Genomic DNA, 19,722 nt, shown 5'->3' on the forward strand with positions numbered 1-19,722 from the left:
TTGGAAACCAGACCAGGTTTTCCTCTAAGATTTTGCCTGTGCTTAGCTCTTGTCCTTTTCTTTTTATCTTGAAAAACTACCCAGTCCTTGCCAATGACAAGCATACTCATAACATGATGCAGCCACTACCCTGATTGAACATATGAAGAGTGGTACTCAGTGATGTGTTGAGTTGGATCTGCCCCAAACATAACACTGTATTCAGGACATAAAGTACATTTTTTTGTCAAATTTTTTGCAGTTTTACTTTAGTGCATTATTGCAAATAGGATGCTTTTTTAAATATATATTTGTATTCTGTACAGGCTTCCTTCTTTTAACGCTGCCATTTAGGTTAATATTGTGGAATAACTAGAATGTTGTTGATCCAGCCTCAGTTTTCTCCTATCACAGCCATTAAACGCTGTACCTGTTTTTAAGTCACCATTGGCCTCATGAAATCCCTGTGCGGTTTCCTTCCCCTCTGGCAACTGAGTTAGGAAGGATGCCTGTATCTTTGTAGTGACTGGTTGTATTGATTCACCATCCAAAGTGTAATGAATAACTTCACCATGCTCAAAGGGATATTCAATGTCTGCTTTTTTTTACCCTTGGACCAATAAGTGCCGTTCTTTGCGAGGCATTGAAAAACGTCCCTGGGCTTTGTGGTTGAATCTCTGTTAGAAATTCACTGCTCGACTGACGGACCTTGCAGACAATTCTATGTGTAGGGTACAGAGATGAGGTAATCATTCAGCATATTATGACTACTTATTTATGCTTGCCATAATAAAGGGGTTGAATACCTATTGACTCAAGACATTTCAGCTTTTCGTTTAAATGAATATCAAAACATTCCTAAAAAAATTATTACACTTTGAAATTATGGGGTATTGTGTGTAGGCCAGTGACACAAAATTCAATCCATTTTAAATTCAGGCTGTAACACAACTAAATGTGAAAAAAGTCAAGGGTTGTGAATTCATTCTGAAGGCACTGTAAGTAGGCAAAAATGGCTCTTACACAACATAAATGTTACATTTACTGTAGAGTTGGTCAGCTCGGGATTTTATACAAAAAACATGTAGATCTGATCCATGTTTGGAAACTACATTAGTCCTTGAAGAGCCTTACCTCTATGCTTCCATTTGTTATTTGTGATTTTCTGAATGTTGTGTCGTGCAGATGTACAAAATGCACTGACCTTGACCATCAAACATTGAGAACTTCTAAGCTATTGAACAACTTCTTACAATACAATTGAACAGACTCAACTCATGTTCACACCACAAAAGTCATATTTTCTGAAACATATTTTTTTACAGGGAATGAATCACTGGGTATGAACAGTGTGTCCCTCAGGCTTGTACTCTGGTTAAAGAAGAGTGAGTTGGTGTCTTCTGTAGTGTCAGTGCGTTCACGCCTCACTGCTCCTGTTAAAAGTGAGAGTGTTGCTCTGCTCCTCTTCGAGGTCTTTGGAAGGTGAACGGTAATTGCTGAGGGAGGATTTAGCCCGACTAGTTTACCAAGGCAACTCTCTATACCACAGAGGTCTAGAAAGTTAGTAGCATGTTTCTCAAACTTCAGACATGAAGTGGTTGAAGATTACAGTGTGTGTGTGTGTGCGCGTGCGTGTGCGTGTGTATGTGTGTGCCTCACTCTCATTAGCAGTAGTGTTATCTCTGTGGTTATGACATCTTAGCGACAGTATGGGCTTTTACAGCTGGACCGCAGAGAGCGGGCGAACCTCAAACCACGTCGCCCCATTTAATGTTCAGATTCTTTCACCCTGACTACATGATGCAATAGGCTGTTAAGGAAAAACCCAAAACCCTAACAGCCTTTTCCCAATTGTTTCACTATCACATTACAGTGGCACTGGATAAAATGGATAAGCTTTGTCTGGGGAGACACGCACACACACACACACACACACACACACACACACACACACACACACACACACACACACACACACACACACACAAACACACACCCAGGCCTACTGGTGGAAAACTAGGGTTTCTGTGGTCTGGAGAGACATGGTGGTGGTTATAGCGTGAGTTTTTTATGGATAGTAATCTGCTCTGTGTGTGTGGGTGTGTGTGCGCGTGTGTGTGAGATGGAGGGAAGAGGGAGATGGTAGAGAGAGAGTGTGAGAGAGAGACGATTCAGCTTAGTGTTTTATTCTTGATTTGAAACCATTTCTTAGTGAAGATCAGTAGAAAATGACATAGGGGCCTAGTTGTTGGGTCTTCGACAGAGTTTGTTTCTAGCAGAGCCCTCACCAGCATGGTTTAAGGAGAAGAAAGTGTTATCAAAGGATCTGCACCAGATTAAGATTGCCAAATGTTCTCTCTGTGTCTTCCTGTTTTGCTGTAGGAATTATTTGGGTGAGTGCTAAGGCACAGAACTGCACAAATCTGACAGGGTAAACCATTTCATTGCCTCTTTTTCCATGATGACATTTGTTTCACTGTTTTAAAACTATATCTTAATAAAGTCTATCTCTATGGAAAAAGTCTCCCAACATACATTGAGGAGACAGGTTAAAGAAGGACTTATAAGCCTTGAGACAATTGAGACATGGATTGTGTATGTGTGCCATTCAGAGGGTGAATGGGAAAGACAAAATACAGTGCCTTGCGAAAGTATTCGGCCCCCTTGAACTTTGCGACCTTTTGCCACATTTCAGGCTTCAAACATAAAGATATAAAACTGTATTGTTTTGTGAAGAATCAACAACAAGTGGGACACAATCATGAAGTGGAACGACATTTATTGGATATTTCAAACTTTTTTAACAAATCAAAAACTGAAAAATTGGGCGTGCAAAATTATTCAGCCCCCTTAAGTTAATACTTTGTAGCGCCACCTTTTGCTGCGATTACAGCTGTAAGTCGCTTGGGGTATGTCTCTATCAGTTTTGCACATCGAGAGACTGACATTTTTTCCCATTCCTCCTTGCAAAACAGCTCAAGCTCAGTGAGGTTGGATGGAGAGCATTTGTGAACAGCAGTTTTCAGTTCTTTCCACAGATTCTCGATTGGATTCAGGTCTGGACTTTGACTTGGCCATTCTAACACCTGGATATGTTTATTTTTGAACCATTCCATTGTAGATTTTGCTTTATGTTTTGGATCATTGTCTTGTTGGAAGACAAATCTCCGTCCCAGTCTCAGGTCTTTTGCAGACTCCATCAGGTTTTCTTCCAGAATGGTCCTGTATTTGGCTCCATCCATCTTCCCATCAATGTTAACCATCTTCCCTGTCCCTGCTGAAGAAAAGCAGGCCCAAACCATGATGCTGCCACCACCATGTTTGACAGTGGGGATGGTGTGTTCAGGGTGATGAGCTGTGTTGCTTTTACGCCAAACATAACGTTTTGCATTGTTGCCAAAAAGTTCAATTTTGGTTTCATCTGACCAGAGCACCTTCTTCCACATGTTTGGTGTGTCTCCCAGGTGGCTTGTGGCAAACTTTAAACAACACTTTTTATGGATATCTTTAAGAAATGGCTTTCTTCTTGCCACTCTTCCATAAAGGCCAGATTTGTGCAATATACGACTGATTGTTGTCCTATGGACAGTGTCTCCCACCACAGCTGTAGATCTCTGCAGTTCATCCAGAGTGATCATGGGCCTCTTGGCTGCATCTCTGATCAGTCTTCTCCTTGTATGAGCTGAAAGTTTAGAGGGACGGCCAGGTCTTGGTAGATTTGCAGTGGTCTGATACTCCTTCCATTTCAATATTATCGCTTGCACAGTGCTCCTTGGGATGTTTAAAGCTTGGGAAATCTTTTTGTATCCAAATCCAGCTTTAAACTTCTTCACAACAGTATCTCGGACCTGCCTGGTGTGTTCCTTGTTCTTCATGATCTCTCTGTGCTTTTACCGGACCTCTGAGACTATCACAGTGCAGGTGCATTTATACGGAGACTTGATTACACACAGGTGGATTGTATTTATTATCATTAGTCATTTAGGTCAACATTGGATCATTCAGAGATCCTCACTGAACTTCTGGAGAGAGTTTGCTATACTGAAAGTAAAGGGGCTGAATAATTTTGCACGCCCAATTTTTCAGTTTTTGATTTGTTAAAAAAGTCTGAAATATCCAATAAATGTCATTCCACTTCATGATTATGTCCCACTTGTTGTTGATTCTTCACAAAAAAATACAGTTTTATATCTTTATGTTTGAAGCCTGAAATGTGGCAAAAGGTCGCAAAGTTCAAGGGGGCCGAATACTTTCGCAAGGCACTGTATTTAAGTGCCTCTAAACGGGGTATGGTAGTAGGTGCCAGGCGCACCGGTTTGTGTCAAGTACTGCAACGCTGCAGAGTTTTTCACTATCAACAGTTTCCAGTGAGCATCAAGTATGGTCCACCACCCAAAGGACATCCAGCCAACTTGACACAACTGTGGGAAGCATTGGAGTCAACATGGGCCAGCATCCCTGTGGAACACTTTCGACACCTTGTAGAGTCCATGCCCTGACAAATTGAGGCTGTTCTGAGGTCAATATTAGGAAGGTGTTCTTAATGTTTGCTATACTCAGTATATACAGTATCCACTTATTTTACACAGCACCTCATCTCCAATCGTTGAGCACAGCCAACTAGGCACACCATGAAATATCAACGTGGATAATTGGGTAGTATTTGGTTGAGATGTTGATTAATGAGAATGCAAGCTATTTTCACCCACTCAAAAAGACAGCCAAAAGTTTGTTTTTCAACCACTCCACAAATTTCTTGTTGACAAACTATAGTTTTGGTAAGTCGGTTGGGACATCTACTTTGTGCATGACACAAGTCATTTTTCCAACAATTGTTTAGACAGATTATTTCACTTATAATTCACTGTATCACAATTCCAGTGGGTCAGAAGTTTACATACACTAAGTTGACTGTGCCTTTAAACAGCTTGGAAAATTCCAGAAAACCATGTCATGGCTTTAGAAGCTTCTGATAGGCTAATTGACATCATCTGAGTCAATTGGAGGTGTACCTGTGGATGTATTTCAAGGCCTACCTACAAACTCAGTGCTTCTTTGCTTGACATCATGGGAAAATCAAAAGAAATCAGCCAAGACCTCAGAAAACGAATTGTAGACCTCCACAAGTCTGGTTCGTCATTGGGAGCAATTTCCAAATGCTTGAAGGTACCACGTTCATCTGTACAAACAATAGTACGCAAGTATAAACACCATGGGACCACACAGCCTTCATACCGCTCAGGAAGGAGACGCGTTCTGTCTCCTAGAGATGAACGTACTTTGGTGCGAAAAGTGCAAATCAATCCCAGAACAACAGCAAAGGACCTTGTGAAGATGCTGGAGGAAACAGGTACAAAAGTATCTATATCCACATTAAAATGAGTCCTATATCAACATAACCTGAATGACCGCTCAGCAAGGAAGAAGCCACTGCTCCAAAACCGCCATAAAAAAGGCAGACTACGGTTTGCAACTGCACATGGGGACAAAGATCATACTTTTTGGAGAAATGTCCTCTGGTCTGATGAAACAAAAATATAACTGTTTGGCTATAATGACCATTGTTATGTTTGGAGGAAAAGGGGGAGGCTTGCAAGCTGAAGAACAACATTCCAACCGTGAAGCACAGGGGTTGGCAGCATCATGTTGTGGGGGTGCTTTGCTGCAGGAGGGACTGGTGCACTTCACAAAATAGATGGCATCATGACGCAGGAAAATTATGTGGATATATTGAGGCAATATCTCAAGACATCAGTCAGAAGGTTAAAGCTTGGTCGCAAATGGTTATTCCAAATGGACAATGACCCCAAGCATACTTCCAAAATGGCTAAAGGACAACGAAGTCACGGTATTGGAGTGGCCATCACAAAGCCCTGACCTCAATCCTATAGAAAATGTGTGGGCAGAACTGAAAAATTGTGTGCAAGCAAAGAGGCCTACAAACCTGATTCAGTTACACCAGCTCTGTCAGGAGGAATGGGCCAAAATTCACCAACTATTTGTGGGAAGCTTGTGGAAGGCTACCTGAAACGTTTGACCCAAGTTAAACAATTTAAAGGCAATGCTACCAAATACTAATTGAGTGTATGTAAACTTCTGACACACTGGGAATATGATGAAAGAAATACAAGCTGAAATAAATCATTCTCTCTACTATTATTCTGACATTTCACATTCTTAAAATCAAGTGGTGATCCTAACTGACCTAAGACAGGGAATTTTTACTCTGATTAAATGTCAGGAATTATGAAAAACTGAGTTTAAATGTAATTGGCTAAGGTGTATGTAAACTTCTGACTTCAACTGTATATTTTAATGGATACATTTTTTCCCCTATATTCATACAGTTTCTTGACTGTCCAGCTCTCTAATAATTACTAGACAGGAAGCATCAAAAATTCAAAATAAGATGGCTAGAGGATTAGGAAATATAACACATTTTCAGTGCGGCCTTCCGGACATCATTGAAGACCGAATGCGGCCCCCGGGGGAAAATGAGTTCAACACCCCTGCTGTAAACTAATGTGTGTGTGTGTGTGTGTGTGTGTGTTTGTGCGTGTGTGTGTGTCCGCCTGTGTATGTGTGTGTAAAGTATGTAGTCAAAAGGTCCTGTTGCCTGGGAGCAACAGCCTTGTAGCAGAGCGTGCCAAACACCCGCCCACAACAAATAGACTTCCAGTTTCAAACCAGCTGGATCCCCTTGCTCCCGGATTAGTCCCTGTGTACAAAGCTTAGGTACCTTTGATACAGATGTATACCCTCCACTGTTACTGAAAACCTCTCATTGAGTGGAATTAAGCCCCCTCAAAGCAAATCAAAAGTCCTCAAATTTCCACTCTAACAGTGGAACCTAGCTGAAACAATCCAACATTGTAGGTGTTAATCATGTACAAATAGTGAGGTTTAAACTAGTGTAACAATCTTTTGATATTGAAAATCCTTTCAAAAACTAAGGGAGATACAGACCCTAAAGGGATACGCCCAATCCCAGGTTATGCTTCACTTAACCATCATTGGTTCTCTTGTGATAGGGCTGACCATGTGACCTGGGCTGAGTCCTGATTCTTCGTCGTTCTCCAAAATTTGTACACTTTGGCTGCATCTACACAGGCAGCCCAAGTCCGATGTATTTGCATATCAAATACACATCAGATTTTTTTTCCTGAAAGTCTAAACAAGAGAAACTGATCTTTTGAATTCAGATTTAGTCCACATTTCTCAATCCTGATATAATTCTGATGTTTCATAGGCGCCCTCAGTCTGGACACTGAAAAAAACAAATCATTAACACGACAATCACCCCACTAAAAAATGTGGAAAAGTGACAAGCATTTCACCTGTGCACTATTTCAGAGGCTATATCAGTGGCAATCCGTGAATCTGATATGGGTCACGTAAAACTGAATGTGGAAGCAAAAAAATATATACTGGACATGGAGAAAAACAATCAGAATTGGATCATTTGGATGGCTCTAAACACAGCCTTTGTCACAAGGATTTTACAACAGTGGAAACTCCCTCCGGCCAATGCTTAAATAAATCCCATGCTTCTAAATCAGTGATGGAAGTGTACACTTTTGGAAAAGGAGGGAGAATCGAGATGTTGCCCTGGCCAGGAGACCAGGAACAACTCTGAGGACGTGGTCAGATAAAACTCCTCGTCTTAACTCAACTGCCCATCTTGTCCTAACAAGCGTTTGTGAACAATGCCCAATCATGGCAGAGGTCCACCTGGCAGAGCAAGGGTGGTCATGATCACTCTGTAGAGAACGCCAGTGAGATTGAGTCACTGCAATCCTCTGTCCAATTTAAACTTGAACTTAAACTTTTTCTACTCCACTATTTATGTGTGTATTAAGATAAAAAGGGATCAAGAGGAGTCATCACGTCTAATGGACAATTCAAGGGAATTTACCAGGGGAAGATGCTTTCCTCAATTAGTGATGACAACTTGCTCTTATGTTGAATGTCTCTTTGAGATGAGGTTGGGATGCTCTTGAAGAGTTTTTTCCTCATATTTACAGCATATATATAAAAACATTTTGATACAGCTGTATTTAAAGGTCCTCATCCTTCTCCTTTGCTTAAGAGGACACAAAAACAGAGGCATGACTAATGAGCAGTGTGTGTGTATTCGTGTGCAAACTGTCAAGGTGTAGTGTTCTGACAGCATTGAGCAGTGATCCATGTAGTGTGGTATGATAACCATCTATGAACTCTCATTGTTACAAGACCAAGACATGCTCTACATCTTGTAACACATGGCCTCAATACATTTACACAGCCCGGCATGACCTCTGACAAGTCAATTGTTCAAACTGTTGCACTTCACTGCCCCAGTGAGAAAGATTCAATGGCACCCTATTCCCTATCCAGTACCCTTCTTTTGACCTATGCGCCCTGGTTAAAAGTAGTGCACTAATATATAAGTAATGAATAGGGTGTCATTTGGGACGTACCCATCGTGAAGACAAGAGCACTGGCAGTCGATGTCTCTCTGCTAAGTTCACTATGAAGAACGACACAGTGGGAATGGAAAGATATGTGGTCAAAGTAACTTGTGTCAAGTGATTTTATGTCCTAGAAATGTCCTAGAATGTTATGTCCCAGAAATGTTTTTCTAATAAACCATTTTCAACATTGTGGAGATTGTATTCTCTCTTAAAACCAGAGTGCAAAGTGAAGCTCTGAAAACACTACTGCAGCTTGATATCTGAAATTGAAGATATTGACATTAAAAGAGGTTGAAATGTTACTGATTTAAGATTAAACACATTCATTGTTCAACAACCACACAATGAAAATGGCTTTTGCTTCTCATTGCTTCCTGCACAGATTTCTAATATGACTCCAGTCTGGGGCAGCAGGTAGCCTAGTGGTTAGAGCATCGGGCCAGTAACTGAAATAGTAGCTGTATTGAATCCAGAGCCAACAAGGCAAAAATGTGTCATTCTGAACAAGGCAGTTAACCCATGCTTGTAAAACAATTACAGTGTTCAAAATTCATATTAATAGATAGATTATTATAAATAATGTTTTGTTACATTTAACTGCCGAAAATGCTGTTATCAAGGTAATTTCCTTAGTAGGTGACATCAGAGGTCAGGATGTGGGAGAAGTCAGAGCTCAGGATGACAGACTAGTTTCCCACAAGTAATTACGAGCTGGAGGGACGTTCAAGTGGATTTTTCCCAGTCGTATGTGCTAAATACCACCTTCCCACTTGGTTATGAACGCAGCATTAGTTGTCCTCATCTTGAGCTGCTCAGATGAAACGCTGAACATCATACAAAAGTAAAGGCACTATCACCATCTAGTGGCAAGAAAATAACAGTACACCTGAGTTGTCACCATCTCTGAATGTGCTCTGTGCAACACTGTTCCACAAATTCATTGACAAAAAATCAGGTGGAGCCACTTCTTGTTTTTAGCTGATAGAAGTGGAACCCAGTGTGATCGTCTGTTGAAATAGCCCAACTGTGGCAAGGATCGACGAGTCGTGCATTCTGCGATGCCGTTCTGCACACCACTGTTGTACTATGCCGTTATTTGCCTGTTTGTGGCCCACCTCTTAGTTGGCAAAATTCTTGCCATTCTCCTTCGACTTGTCATCAACGAGCTGTTTTCACCCACAGTACTACCGCTGACGGATGTTTTTTGTTGGTCGCACCAATCTCTGTTAACCCTAGACCAGAGGCATTCGACTTTTACCCTACGAGGTCTGGAGCCTGCTGGTTTTCTGTTCAACCTGCTAATTAATTGTACCCACCTGGTGGCCGAGGTCTAAATCAGTTCCCGACTAGAGTGCAAAAATGAAAAAATGTAGTGAAACTGGCTTCGAGGTTCAGAATTTAGCTTGAGGGACCTAGACACTGTCGTGCTTAAAAATCCCAGGAGGCCAGCAGTTTTTGAGAACTGGCACCGAAAATCATGCAATGCTCAAAATCTCTTAGGTGACTCGTTTTGCCCATTCTAACGTTCAATAGTACAGTAACTGAATGCCTGTTTTATATAGCAAGCCAAGACCACTTTCTGTCGGAGCTAACTATTTTCGGGAATGGTTGTGTACCTAATAAACTGGCCACTGAGTGTATATTGCGTAGAACAGACATGTCTCTCTTGACATGTTAAGTATGGTCCCGTTCCGTGCCTGCATGGCATTTATATCTGCAATACTGAGCTGGCCTGACAAGATTCCTTACTGTACTGTACATGTCAGAGGCATATCTGCCCGAATATATTTCTAGCGGAATGTTGTCATTGTGGATTGTGCCTTACTGATCACCGCCCAGGTGTTGACACTTTCTCCGTGCACAAACAATAGCCTTGAAAGGCATCGCTTTCTCCATGCACAAACAAAGCCAATCAAACCACCTTAGTTTAACGACAACAGAAATTTACCTGCACCTGGTTATACATTTCCCTCAAAATATGTGCTCTCAGTGGAATGAATGATGAGTTGAAAGATTGTGAAGCTGTTTAGCTAGCTAGCTAAATTGCTATTTTAGATATTAGTTGTCAGTAGCTAAATTGTCATTGCAGTTAGTGAATTGAACTTAATTCATTTGGCTACATCTCATTACTTTCATATCTCTAAACCATATGAAATAATCGCCATCATATCTAAACCTTGCAGGTTACAATAGTTCTAGTTACGTTTTTTTGATTGACTGAAGGGACATGAACGGGTTAAAATTCCCATTCAAGAAGAACGGTTCAGCACGAGACGCCCCTGTGTGCATATCGTGGGCTTGCGCAGTCTGGTTTAAACAGTACACACACAGTTGTTGCTTTTTCTTCAGAGCCATTTTTTTTGCACAAAAAATGTTTGGAGAAACGTTTAAACATTTTACAATACATTTCAACGCCAATAACCCGAGAGTGACTTTCTCGAGTGGTGACTTTATGGCAGGTCAGATTTCCTTTGATCTTTCGAAAGAAACAAAGCTCAGTTCTATAACATTAACATTAAATGGAAAAGCAAAGGTACAGTGGACAACACAAGGAGGAGGTGGTGGAAGAAGAGGACGACGCAGAAGGCAACGACGAGTCCACTCGGCAAGGCTGGAATTCTTCAACTTCTCTCAAATCGTAATGCAAGAAAATAACGGTAGTTATGTTATTACTTAGCTAGCTACACAGTTACTTATTTACAAACATGCATCATAATCTGAATTCTGATACACCGGTGTATTTAAAAAGGTGTGTGTGCGTCTGTGTATCACATTGGAGTTATAATCATAGCTAGCTAGTCAGCTAGCTGTTGTGTTGTGTTTAAATGAACTGTTTTGTTTTCAATCTTCAGCGGTCCCTAACACCACACTTCAACCAGGAACCCATGTGTACCCATTCACATGCCAAATCCCACAAGGGTGTGTATGAAGTCTTATTACTGTGTGTGTATGTTTTATTCACTGTTGTATATTCAAGGTCTGACCATTATTGTTAAACTTATTTGCATTCATTCAGAAACTTCCCCTCCTCTTTCCATGGGGTGCATGGCAGTATAATTTACTCAATGAAGGTGGAGATACACAGGCCATGGCATCTAGCCAAGGAGTTTGTGACTGAGTTCAACTTTGCCAGCCACATAGATGCCAACCAACCACATCTTCTGGTAAGGGCATGTCCTCCCATTGTCTATCTGAACCTACCTGGGCATTACGCCAACCTTGAATGTCAATGAGTTAAATGTCATCCTATTATAATTGCCTTATGTAGGTTATCCACCTGATTCCCTTTTGATATAGGCCTATGACATATTAGTTGAAGTTGAGTTGAAGAAAGAATTTCAGCATTTGTCACAGCCATACAAAGTATAGTATACTATACTGAAGATAGGAAACACTGTCACCACTGATAAATCCACCATAATTGAGAATTTCAATAAGCATTTTTCTACGGCTGGCCATGCTTTCCACCTGGCTACTTCTACCCCGGTCAACAGCACTGCACCCCCCACAGCAACTCACCCAAGCCTTCCCCATTTCTCCTTCTCCCAAATCCGTTCAGCTGATGTTCTGAAAGAGCTGCAAAATCTGGACCCCTACAAATCAGCCGGGCTAGACAATCTGGACCCTTTCTTTCTAAAATGATCTGCCGAAATTGTTGCCACCCCTATTACTAGCCTGTTCAACCTCTCTTTCGTGTCGTCTGAGATTCCCAAAGATTGGAAAGCAGCTGCGGTCATCCCCCTCTTCAAAGGGGGGGACACTCTTGACCAAAACTGCTACAGACCTATATCTATCCTACCATGCCTTTCTAAGGTCTTCGAAAGCCAAGTCAACAAACAGATTACCGACCATTTCGAATCTCACCATACCTTCTCTGCTATGCAATCTGGTTTCAGAGCTGGTCATGGGTGCACCTCAGCCACGCTCAAGGTCCTAAACGATATCTTAACCGCCATCGATAAGAAACATTACTGTGCAGCCGTATTCATTGATCTGGCCAAGGCTTTCGACTCTGTCAATCACCACATCCTCATCGGCAGACTCGACAGCCTTGGTTTCTCAAATGATTGCCTCGCCTGGTTCACCAACTACTTCTCTGATAGAGTTCAGTGTGTCAAATCGGAGGGTCTGCTGTCCGGACCTCTGGCAGTCTCTATGGGGGTGCCACAGGGTTCAATTCTTGGACCGACTCTCTTCTCTGTATACATCAATGATGTCGCTCTTGCTGCTGGTGAGTCTCTGATCCACCTCTACGCAGATGACACCATTCTGTATACTTCTGGCCCTTCTTTGGACACTGTGTTAACAACCCTCCAGGCAAGCTTCAATGCCATACAACTCTCCTTCCGTGGCCTCCAATTGCTCTTAAATACAAGTAAAACTAAATGCATGCTCTTCAACCGATCGCTACCTGCACCTGCCCGCCTGTCCAACATCACTACTCTGGACGGCTCTGACTTAGAATACGTGGACAACAACAAATACCTAGGTGTCTGGTTAGACTGTAAACTCTCCTTCCAGACCCAGATCGAACATCTCCAATCCAAAGTTAAATCTAGAATTGGCTTCTTTTTTCGCAACAAAGCATCCTTCACTCATGCTGCCAAACATACCCTTGTAAAACTGACCATCCTACCAATCCTCGACTTCGGCGATGTCATTTACAACATAGCCTCCAATACCCTACTCATCAAATTGGATGCAGTCTATCACAGTGCAATCCGTTTTGTCACCAAAGCCCCATATGCTACCCACCATTGCGACCTGTACATTCTCGTTGGCTGGCCCTCGCTTCATACTCGTCGCCAAACCGACTGGCTCCATGTCATCTACAAGACCCTGCTAGGTAAAGTCCCCCCTTATCTCAGCTCGCTGGTCACCATAGCATCTCCCACCTGTAGCACACGCTCCAGCAGGTATATCTCTCTAGTCACCCCCAAAACCAATTCTTTCTTTGGCCGCCTCTCCTTCCAGTTCTCTGCTGCCAATGACTGGAACGAACTACAAAAATCTCTGAAACTGGAAACACTTATCTCCCTCACTAGCTTTAAGCACCAACTGTCAGAGCAGCTCACAGATTACTGCACCTGTACATAGCCCACCTATAATTTAGCCCAAACAACTACTTCTTTCCCTACTGTATTTAATGTATTTATTTATTTATTTTGCTCCTTTGCACCCCATTATTTTTATTTCTACTTTGCACATTCTTCAACTGCAAATCTACCATTCCAGTGTTTTACTTGCTATTTTGTATTTACTTTGCCACCGTGGCCTTTTTTTTGCCTTTACCTCCCTTCTCACCTCATTTGCTCACATTGTATATAGACTTGTTTATACTGTATTATTGACTGTATGTTTGTTTTACTCCATATGTACAGTGCCATGCGAAAGTATTCGGCCCCCTTGAACTTTGCGACCTTTTGCCACATTTCAGGCTTCAAACATAAAGATATAAAACTGTATTTTTTTGTGAAGAATCAACAACAAGTGGGACACAATCATGAAGTGGAACGACATTTATTGGATATTTCAAACTTTTTTAACAAAAACTGAAAAATTGGGCGTGCAAAATTATTCAGCCCCTTTACTTTCAGTGCAGCAAACTCTCTCCAGAAGTTCAGTGAGGATCTCTGAATGATCCAATGTTGACCTAAATGACTAATGATGATAAATACAATCCACCTGTGTGTAATCAAGTCTCCGTATAAATGCACCTGCACTGTGATAGTCTCAGAGGTCCGTTAAAAGCGCAGAGAGCATCATGAAGAACAAGGAACACACCAGGCAGGTCCGAGATACTGTTGTGAAGAAGTTTAAAGCCGGATTTGGATACAAAAAGATTTCCCAAGCTTTAAACATCCCAAGGAGCACTGTGCAAGCGATAATATTGAAATGGAAGGAGTATCAGACCACTGCAAATCTACCAAGACCTGGCCGTCCCTCTAAACTTTCAGCTCATACAAGGAGAAGACTGATCAGAGATGCAGCCAAGAGGCCCATGATCACTCTGGATGAACTGCAGAGATCTACAGCTGAGGTGGGAGACTCTGTCCATAGGACAACAATCAGTTGTATATTGCACAAATCTGGCCTTTATGGAAGAGTGGCAAGAAGAAAGCCATTTCTTAAAGATATCCATAAAAAGTGTAGTTTAAAGTTTGCCACAAGCCACCTGGGAGACACACCAAACATGTGGAAGAAGGTGCTCTGGTCAGATGAAACCAAAATTGAACTTTTTGGCAACAATGCAAAATGTTATGTTTGGCGTAAAAGCAACACAGCTCATCACACTGAACACACCATCCCCACTGTCAAACATGGTGGTGGCAGCATCATGGTTTGGGCCTGCTTTTCTTCAGCAGGGACAGGGAAGATGGTTAAAATTGATGGGAAGATGGATGGAGCCAAATACAGGACCATTCTGGAAGAAAACCTGATGGAGTCTGCAAAAGACCTGAGACTGGGACAGAGATTTGTCTTCCAACAAGACAATGATCCAAAACATAAAGCAAAATCTACAATGGAATGGTTCAAAAATAAACATATCCAGGTGTTAGAATGGCCAAGTCAAAGTCCAGACCTGAATCAAATCGAGAATCTGTGGAAAGAACTGAAAACTGCTGTTCACAAATGCTCTCCATCCAACCTCGCTGAGCTTGAGCTGTTTTGCAAGGAGGAATGGGAAAACATGTCAGTCTCTCGATGTGCAAAACTGATAGAGACATACCCCAAGCGACTTACAGCTGTAATCGCAGCAAAAGGTGGCGCTACAAAGTATTAACTTAAGGGGGCTGAATAACTTTGCACGCCCAATTTTTCAGTTTTTGATTTGTTAAAAAGTTTGAAATATCCAATAAATGTCGTTCCACTTCATGATTGTGTCCCACTTGTTGTTGATTCTTCACAAAACAATACAGTTTTATATCTTTATGTTTGAAGCCTGAAATGTGGCAAAAGGTCGCAAAGTTCAAGGGGGCCGAATACTTTCGCAAGGCACCTTAACTCTGTGTCGTTGTATGTGTCAAACTGCTTTGCTTTATCTTGGCCAGGTCGCAATTGTAAATGAGAACTTGTTCTCAACTTGCCTACCTGGTTAAATAAAGGTGAAATAAATAAATAAAAAATAGCCTGACCCCAGATCTGTGTGTTGTTCCAGGCTCCTCTGGCAGGCAGCAACACCAAGACCCTGTGCTGCCTCTGGTGTGCCTCAGGTCCCATCTCAATGACTGTCTGCACTGAGAGGAAAGGCTTTGTCCCAGGTAAGTAAGCCTTGTCCCAAGCCCGAAAGGCTCCTGCCCTTTGGACCAAACTCCTGTTTCTGTAGCGTTAGGCAAGTTAATGTACACGTACACAGGAAGCTAGTACTGGAACAATAAAAAACACTTCCTTAGAGGGGCTCCAGCCCTGACATTGTTGTATTTTTCTAGCCTTCAACCATCCTGAGTTCACATTCTACGTGCACGATGTGAAACGAACTGGGAATGCAGCAGTAAGTTCTTGTTCACAAGGCTAGTATTTTACAAAACAAGACCAATATGTTAGCCAGCAGACTGTGGTATGCACCCAGATTTGGTCTAAGAAGTGGGTCTGTCTTTGTGAACAAGGGAATAATTGTGTCAGAATGTTAGCTAGAAATGCTGTGTGTGCGTGCCTGAGTTTTCCAGCGCATGACTGGTGTACAAAATTACTCGTCTATTATTGTCAAATAAATGGAGACTCAATAGAAATTCCTGTTCACTTGTCAAGTCTTCCAAGATAGTTGTGTTTACACACTCCAATAAACACACATCTCACCTTTTGAATCCCCCTTTTTTTTCTATAGGAGAGATGGTGAAAATCATCTGTGAGCTTAGTAACGGCTCCTCTCGGACAGTGACTCCGCATGCGACACTTATCCAGAAGCAGATGTTTTACACCCATAACAAGTGCAACAGGAGGTTGCAGATGAAAAACCTGGCTTCAGTGGATGGTCAGCCTGTCAACCCCAGTAGCTCTGAGGTCTACAGCGATATGATGCTTCCCATCCCTCCCAACACGACTCTCACTATCTCCAACTGTCCTATACTGGAGGTGGATTACACTGTGGATGTAGGTATCCATCTGGAAATTATGCAGCTTTTACTACCAATCCCAAATCGACCCCTAAGCACTCCTGGAGATCTGGGCCTGCATTCACAAAGCGTCTCAGAGTAGGAGGGCGGATCTAGGATCAGGTCCCCCCCTGTCCATGTAATGTTATTCATGATCTTAAATGCAACACTGATCCTACATCAGCACTCCTACTCTAGAGACTTGTTGTGAATATGAGGCTGAGAGGTATAAGCAATATGGAAATCACCCCTACTTGCCCTCTCGATAGCCCAGGTGTAATTTTTTTGCCATATTGCTTACATCTGTATAACCTGCACAGATCTCCTCAAAATCGTAGGTTAAATAGGTGATTGGACTGGCCCAATGCCTATCCTTCTGTTCTGATGTTGTCTTTTCTTCCTGTTCTTCTTCTCTCCTGCAGGTGAGTCTACGTATCAGAGGTTCCACGGACCTCAAGGTGCTGTTCCCCATTGTGCTGTGTAATATTCCTGTTTATGCTCCCCAGCCTCCACCTCCATATCAGCAGCAATAGTACTAGGATCACATTGCCCCTAGACTCCAATCTAAGGTCAGTGTTTTTCTACCTAGTGGTTAAGGTTAGGATTTAGGCAGGGTAAGCAGCACTTAGATACGAATGTCTCTAATATGTACCTAGTCATATTAAATACATGTATTGTGTCTCACAACTGGGAATGGGAATATGAGGGTTACTAGGAACCATTCCTCTGGTGAGCTGGTTTTTGTGTCACTGATTATTTGGACAAATCACGATTTCGCCGGGTTGGTGTAAACCTGGCATCTTTAGAATTTTGGAAAGGGGGGGTAATTTAGGCCCTCCACTATGTCCAGTAGCTGGCCAGAGGCCGACATTCACTCTAGATTTGGTTCTGGATTCTGAGATTAGACACTGCCAAACCCCTTTTAAGATGGGGTTTCCAATTCTACAATTTATACATGTTTATCACCATAAGAATTGTTAGAGCAAGTTTTGTCATCAACCACCATGTCAAATCCTTCCTTCATATATTGTCTCTTACCAATACCTATGGAAGTCTTGTGCTGTTTCTGCTCACTATTGCCATAAATGTTCAGAATTCATTACTTTTTTAAAAAACTGACATTTCAGAGCCTAATTCACCTCCATCTAGGTCATGAGATGAGGAACTATTGGGCAATGCTATTGCTTAGAGGACTAACTCAATACTACAGCTGATAAGGAAGAAGGCTTGATAGACAACTAAACTTGCTCTAACAAATCTTACAACATAACAAATTGTAGGATTTATGTTAAATGCCTCTTAAAAAGGTTGATTTGCAATAGTTCTCAGGGTTGTACCAAATACGGTACCAGACTTTCTAATATTTTATGCATCAACTTTTAAAAGGTGTTTGTTCCGTTAATATTTCTGTTACATGTTTTTATAGCCATGCAGTTTTATTTACAGTTGTATATGTATACATACATACATACATACATACATACATACATATTTACAACTGTAAATAAAACTGCATATATTTCATACTACTTACATGTAATGATGCCTTGCCATCCTCCAGTGTTTGAGGTGACAGACGGACAGTGCTTTAAATATCTAATGGTACAGTCGTCGTTCATCTCTTGCCAGGTCATGTTGCTTAGCATTTCTTTCAAGGTGCTTGAGTGATTGTTAACATAAGATAATTGGGCTTTGTGACTGTGTTTACTCATGTTTGATCAATCGCTCCGTGGTGTCTGTCTGTCTCACCCTACTTGTCTTTTTTATCATGGTTCATTTAAGGATTCGATTTGTTATTCATGGTCAACATTGTTTTGCCCCATTCGTTTGGAAAAATAGAATGTTCAGGATGCTTGTGATTCAATCACTAATTCATTTGTATGTCCATTTTAAAAGTACACTAATGCTACTACACTGTTCTCTTGCTGTGGTCTGAATAACAAAACCATGTTTTTACACTCCTAGTTGTATGAGCGTAATCCAACAAAGTCTGAAACATTTGACATTTATGTGGTTGAGCTTACTATATGAAGAACCACTCAAATTCACGCACAATAATATATTTTTCATATGAATTGTATTGATGTGTTTGTGTAAATTATATATTGTATTTATGTTGCTGTTCTAACTGTTTTTATGTCTGTTTTAACACTCCCAAGTTCATCCATTGAGGACATCTACTCATTTTAAACTCTTTCAAACTCCCTTGAAGAGTTCAGTACTGCCGTTAAAAGATGTGCACAACCCATTGTTTTGAAGATGTATTGGTGGTAAATTCATTATGTTGTATTGAACGTGGACATTTTTTTTTCATTTGATTTCAAATGTCAAAACTGTCCTTGTTTGTGACGTCCTTGCCATTGAGTTCCCTTGAACCTTCTTAATGAAGACAGGGAAGTACACATCTCTAGACTCTTTATGTATTGCCAAAAATGTATCATTTGTAATATCACAATAGAAACAGACAGTATTCTGATAAAAACATGTTGAATTGTCTCTGTGTGTATGTGTACATACATGCATGCATACATACATACATACATGTTTTAACCACAATACCTTTTAACAATGTACTGTATATTTTGTTGTGTTTGTCAAACTGAGTATCAAGGTAGCACTTTAGGAAAGCCCACTGATAAACTCTTAAGTAGATCTTCACAGATTGGCCACCTGTAGAATTGAACATTTTGTAAGTACTGTTTGACTGATACTACTTATATGCCATGAATGTTATTGACCTGTAATAAACACATTAACTTCCATTTGACCATTTAAAAAACATTTGAACATGATTTCAGAGGGGTTGGGTTAAATGTGGAAGACACATTTCAGTTGAATGCATTCACTGTACAACTGACTAGGTATCCCCTTTTCCTTTCCCATTCTTGTGTTTCCATATCCATCAGTGTTTGTGACGATACTATACCCACAGTGTACAACAATGAAATGTTGGTTAAATATTTGTTTCATATATTTTATATACCTGCATTTGTTCTGGGTATGAATTTCCTGTCCTTATATTTGAGATGAAGGTGCATTAGTTTTTATTCCCAACGAGGGCAATATGGGTCAGAGTATTTTCACATACACTGAGTGTACAAAACATTAGTTGAGTTGCACCATATTTTGCCCTCGAACAGCCTCAATTCGTCCGGGGCATGGACTGTACAAGGAGTCAAGCGTTCCGAAGGGATGCT

At 41.2% G+C, this 19,722-nt stretch overlaps 1 protein-coding gene across 2 annotated transcripts; it reads left to right on the forward strand.

Moving 5' to 3' along the window:
* The first annotated feature begins 10,392 nt into the window (after positions 1-10,392).
* On the forward strand, positions 10,393-19,304 carry LOC110536179 (arrestin domain-containing protein 3). Of its 2 annotated transcripts, none has more exons than XM_021621785.2 (6): positions 10,393-11,089; positions 11,285-11,351; positions 11,485-11,596; positions 15,592-15,694; positions 16,258-16,523; positions 16,948-19,304. In XM_021621785.2, exons 1-6 carry the CDS (start codon positions 10,660-10,662, stop codon positions 17,056-17,058), a joined length of 1,089 nt encoding a protein of 362 aa, XP_021477460.1. In that variant the 5' UTR covers positions 10,393-10,659; the 3' UTR covers positions 17,059-19,304. The 2 variants fall into 2 exon arrangements, with proteins under 2 accessions (XP_021477460.1, XP_021477459.1); XM_021621784.2 differs by having other exon boundaries at positions 10,424-11,089; positions 11,449-11,596.
* The last annotated feature ends 418 nt before the right edge of the window (positions 19,305-19,722 follow it).

Source organism: Oncorhynchus mykiss, chromosome 11 (genome assembly GCF_013265735.2).
Source record: "Oncorhynchus mykiss isolate Arlee chromosome 11, USDA_OmykA_1.1, whole genome shotgun sequence".
In the NCBI taxonomy this organism is placed as follows: Eukaryota; Metazoa; Chordata; class Actinopteri; order Salmoniformes; family Salmonidae; genus Oncorhynchus; species Oncorhynchus mykiss.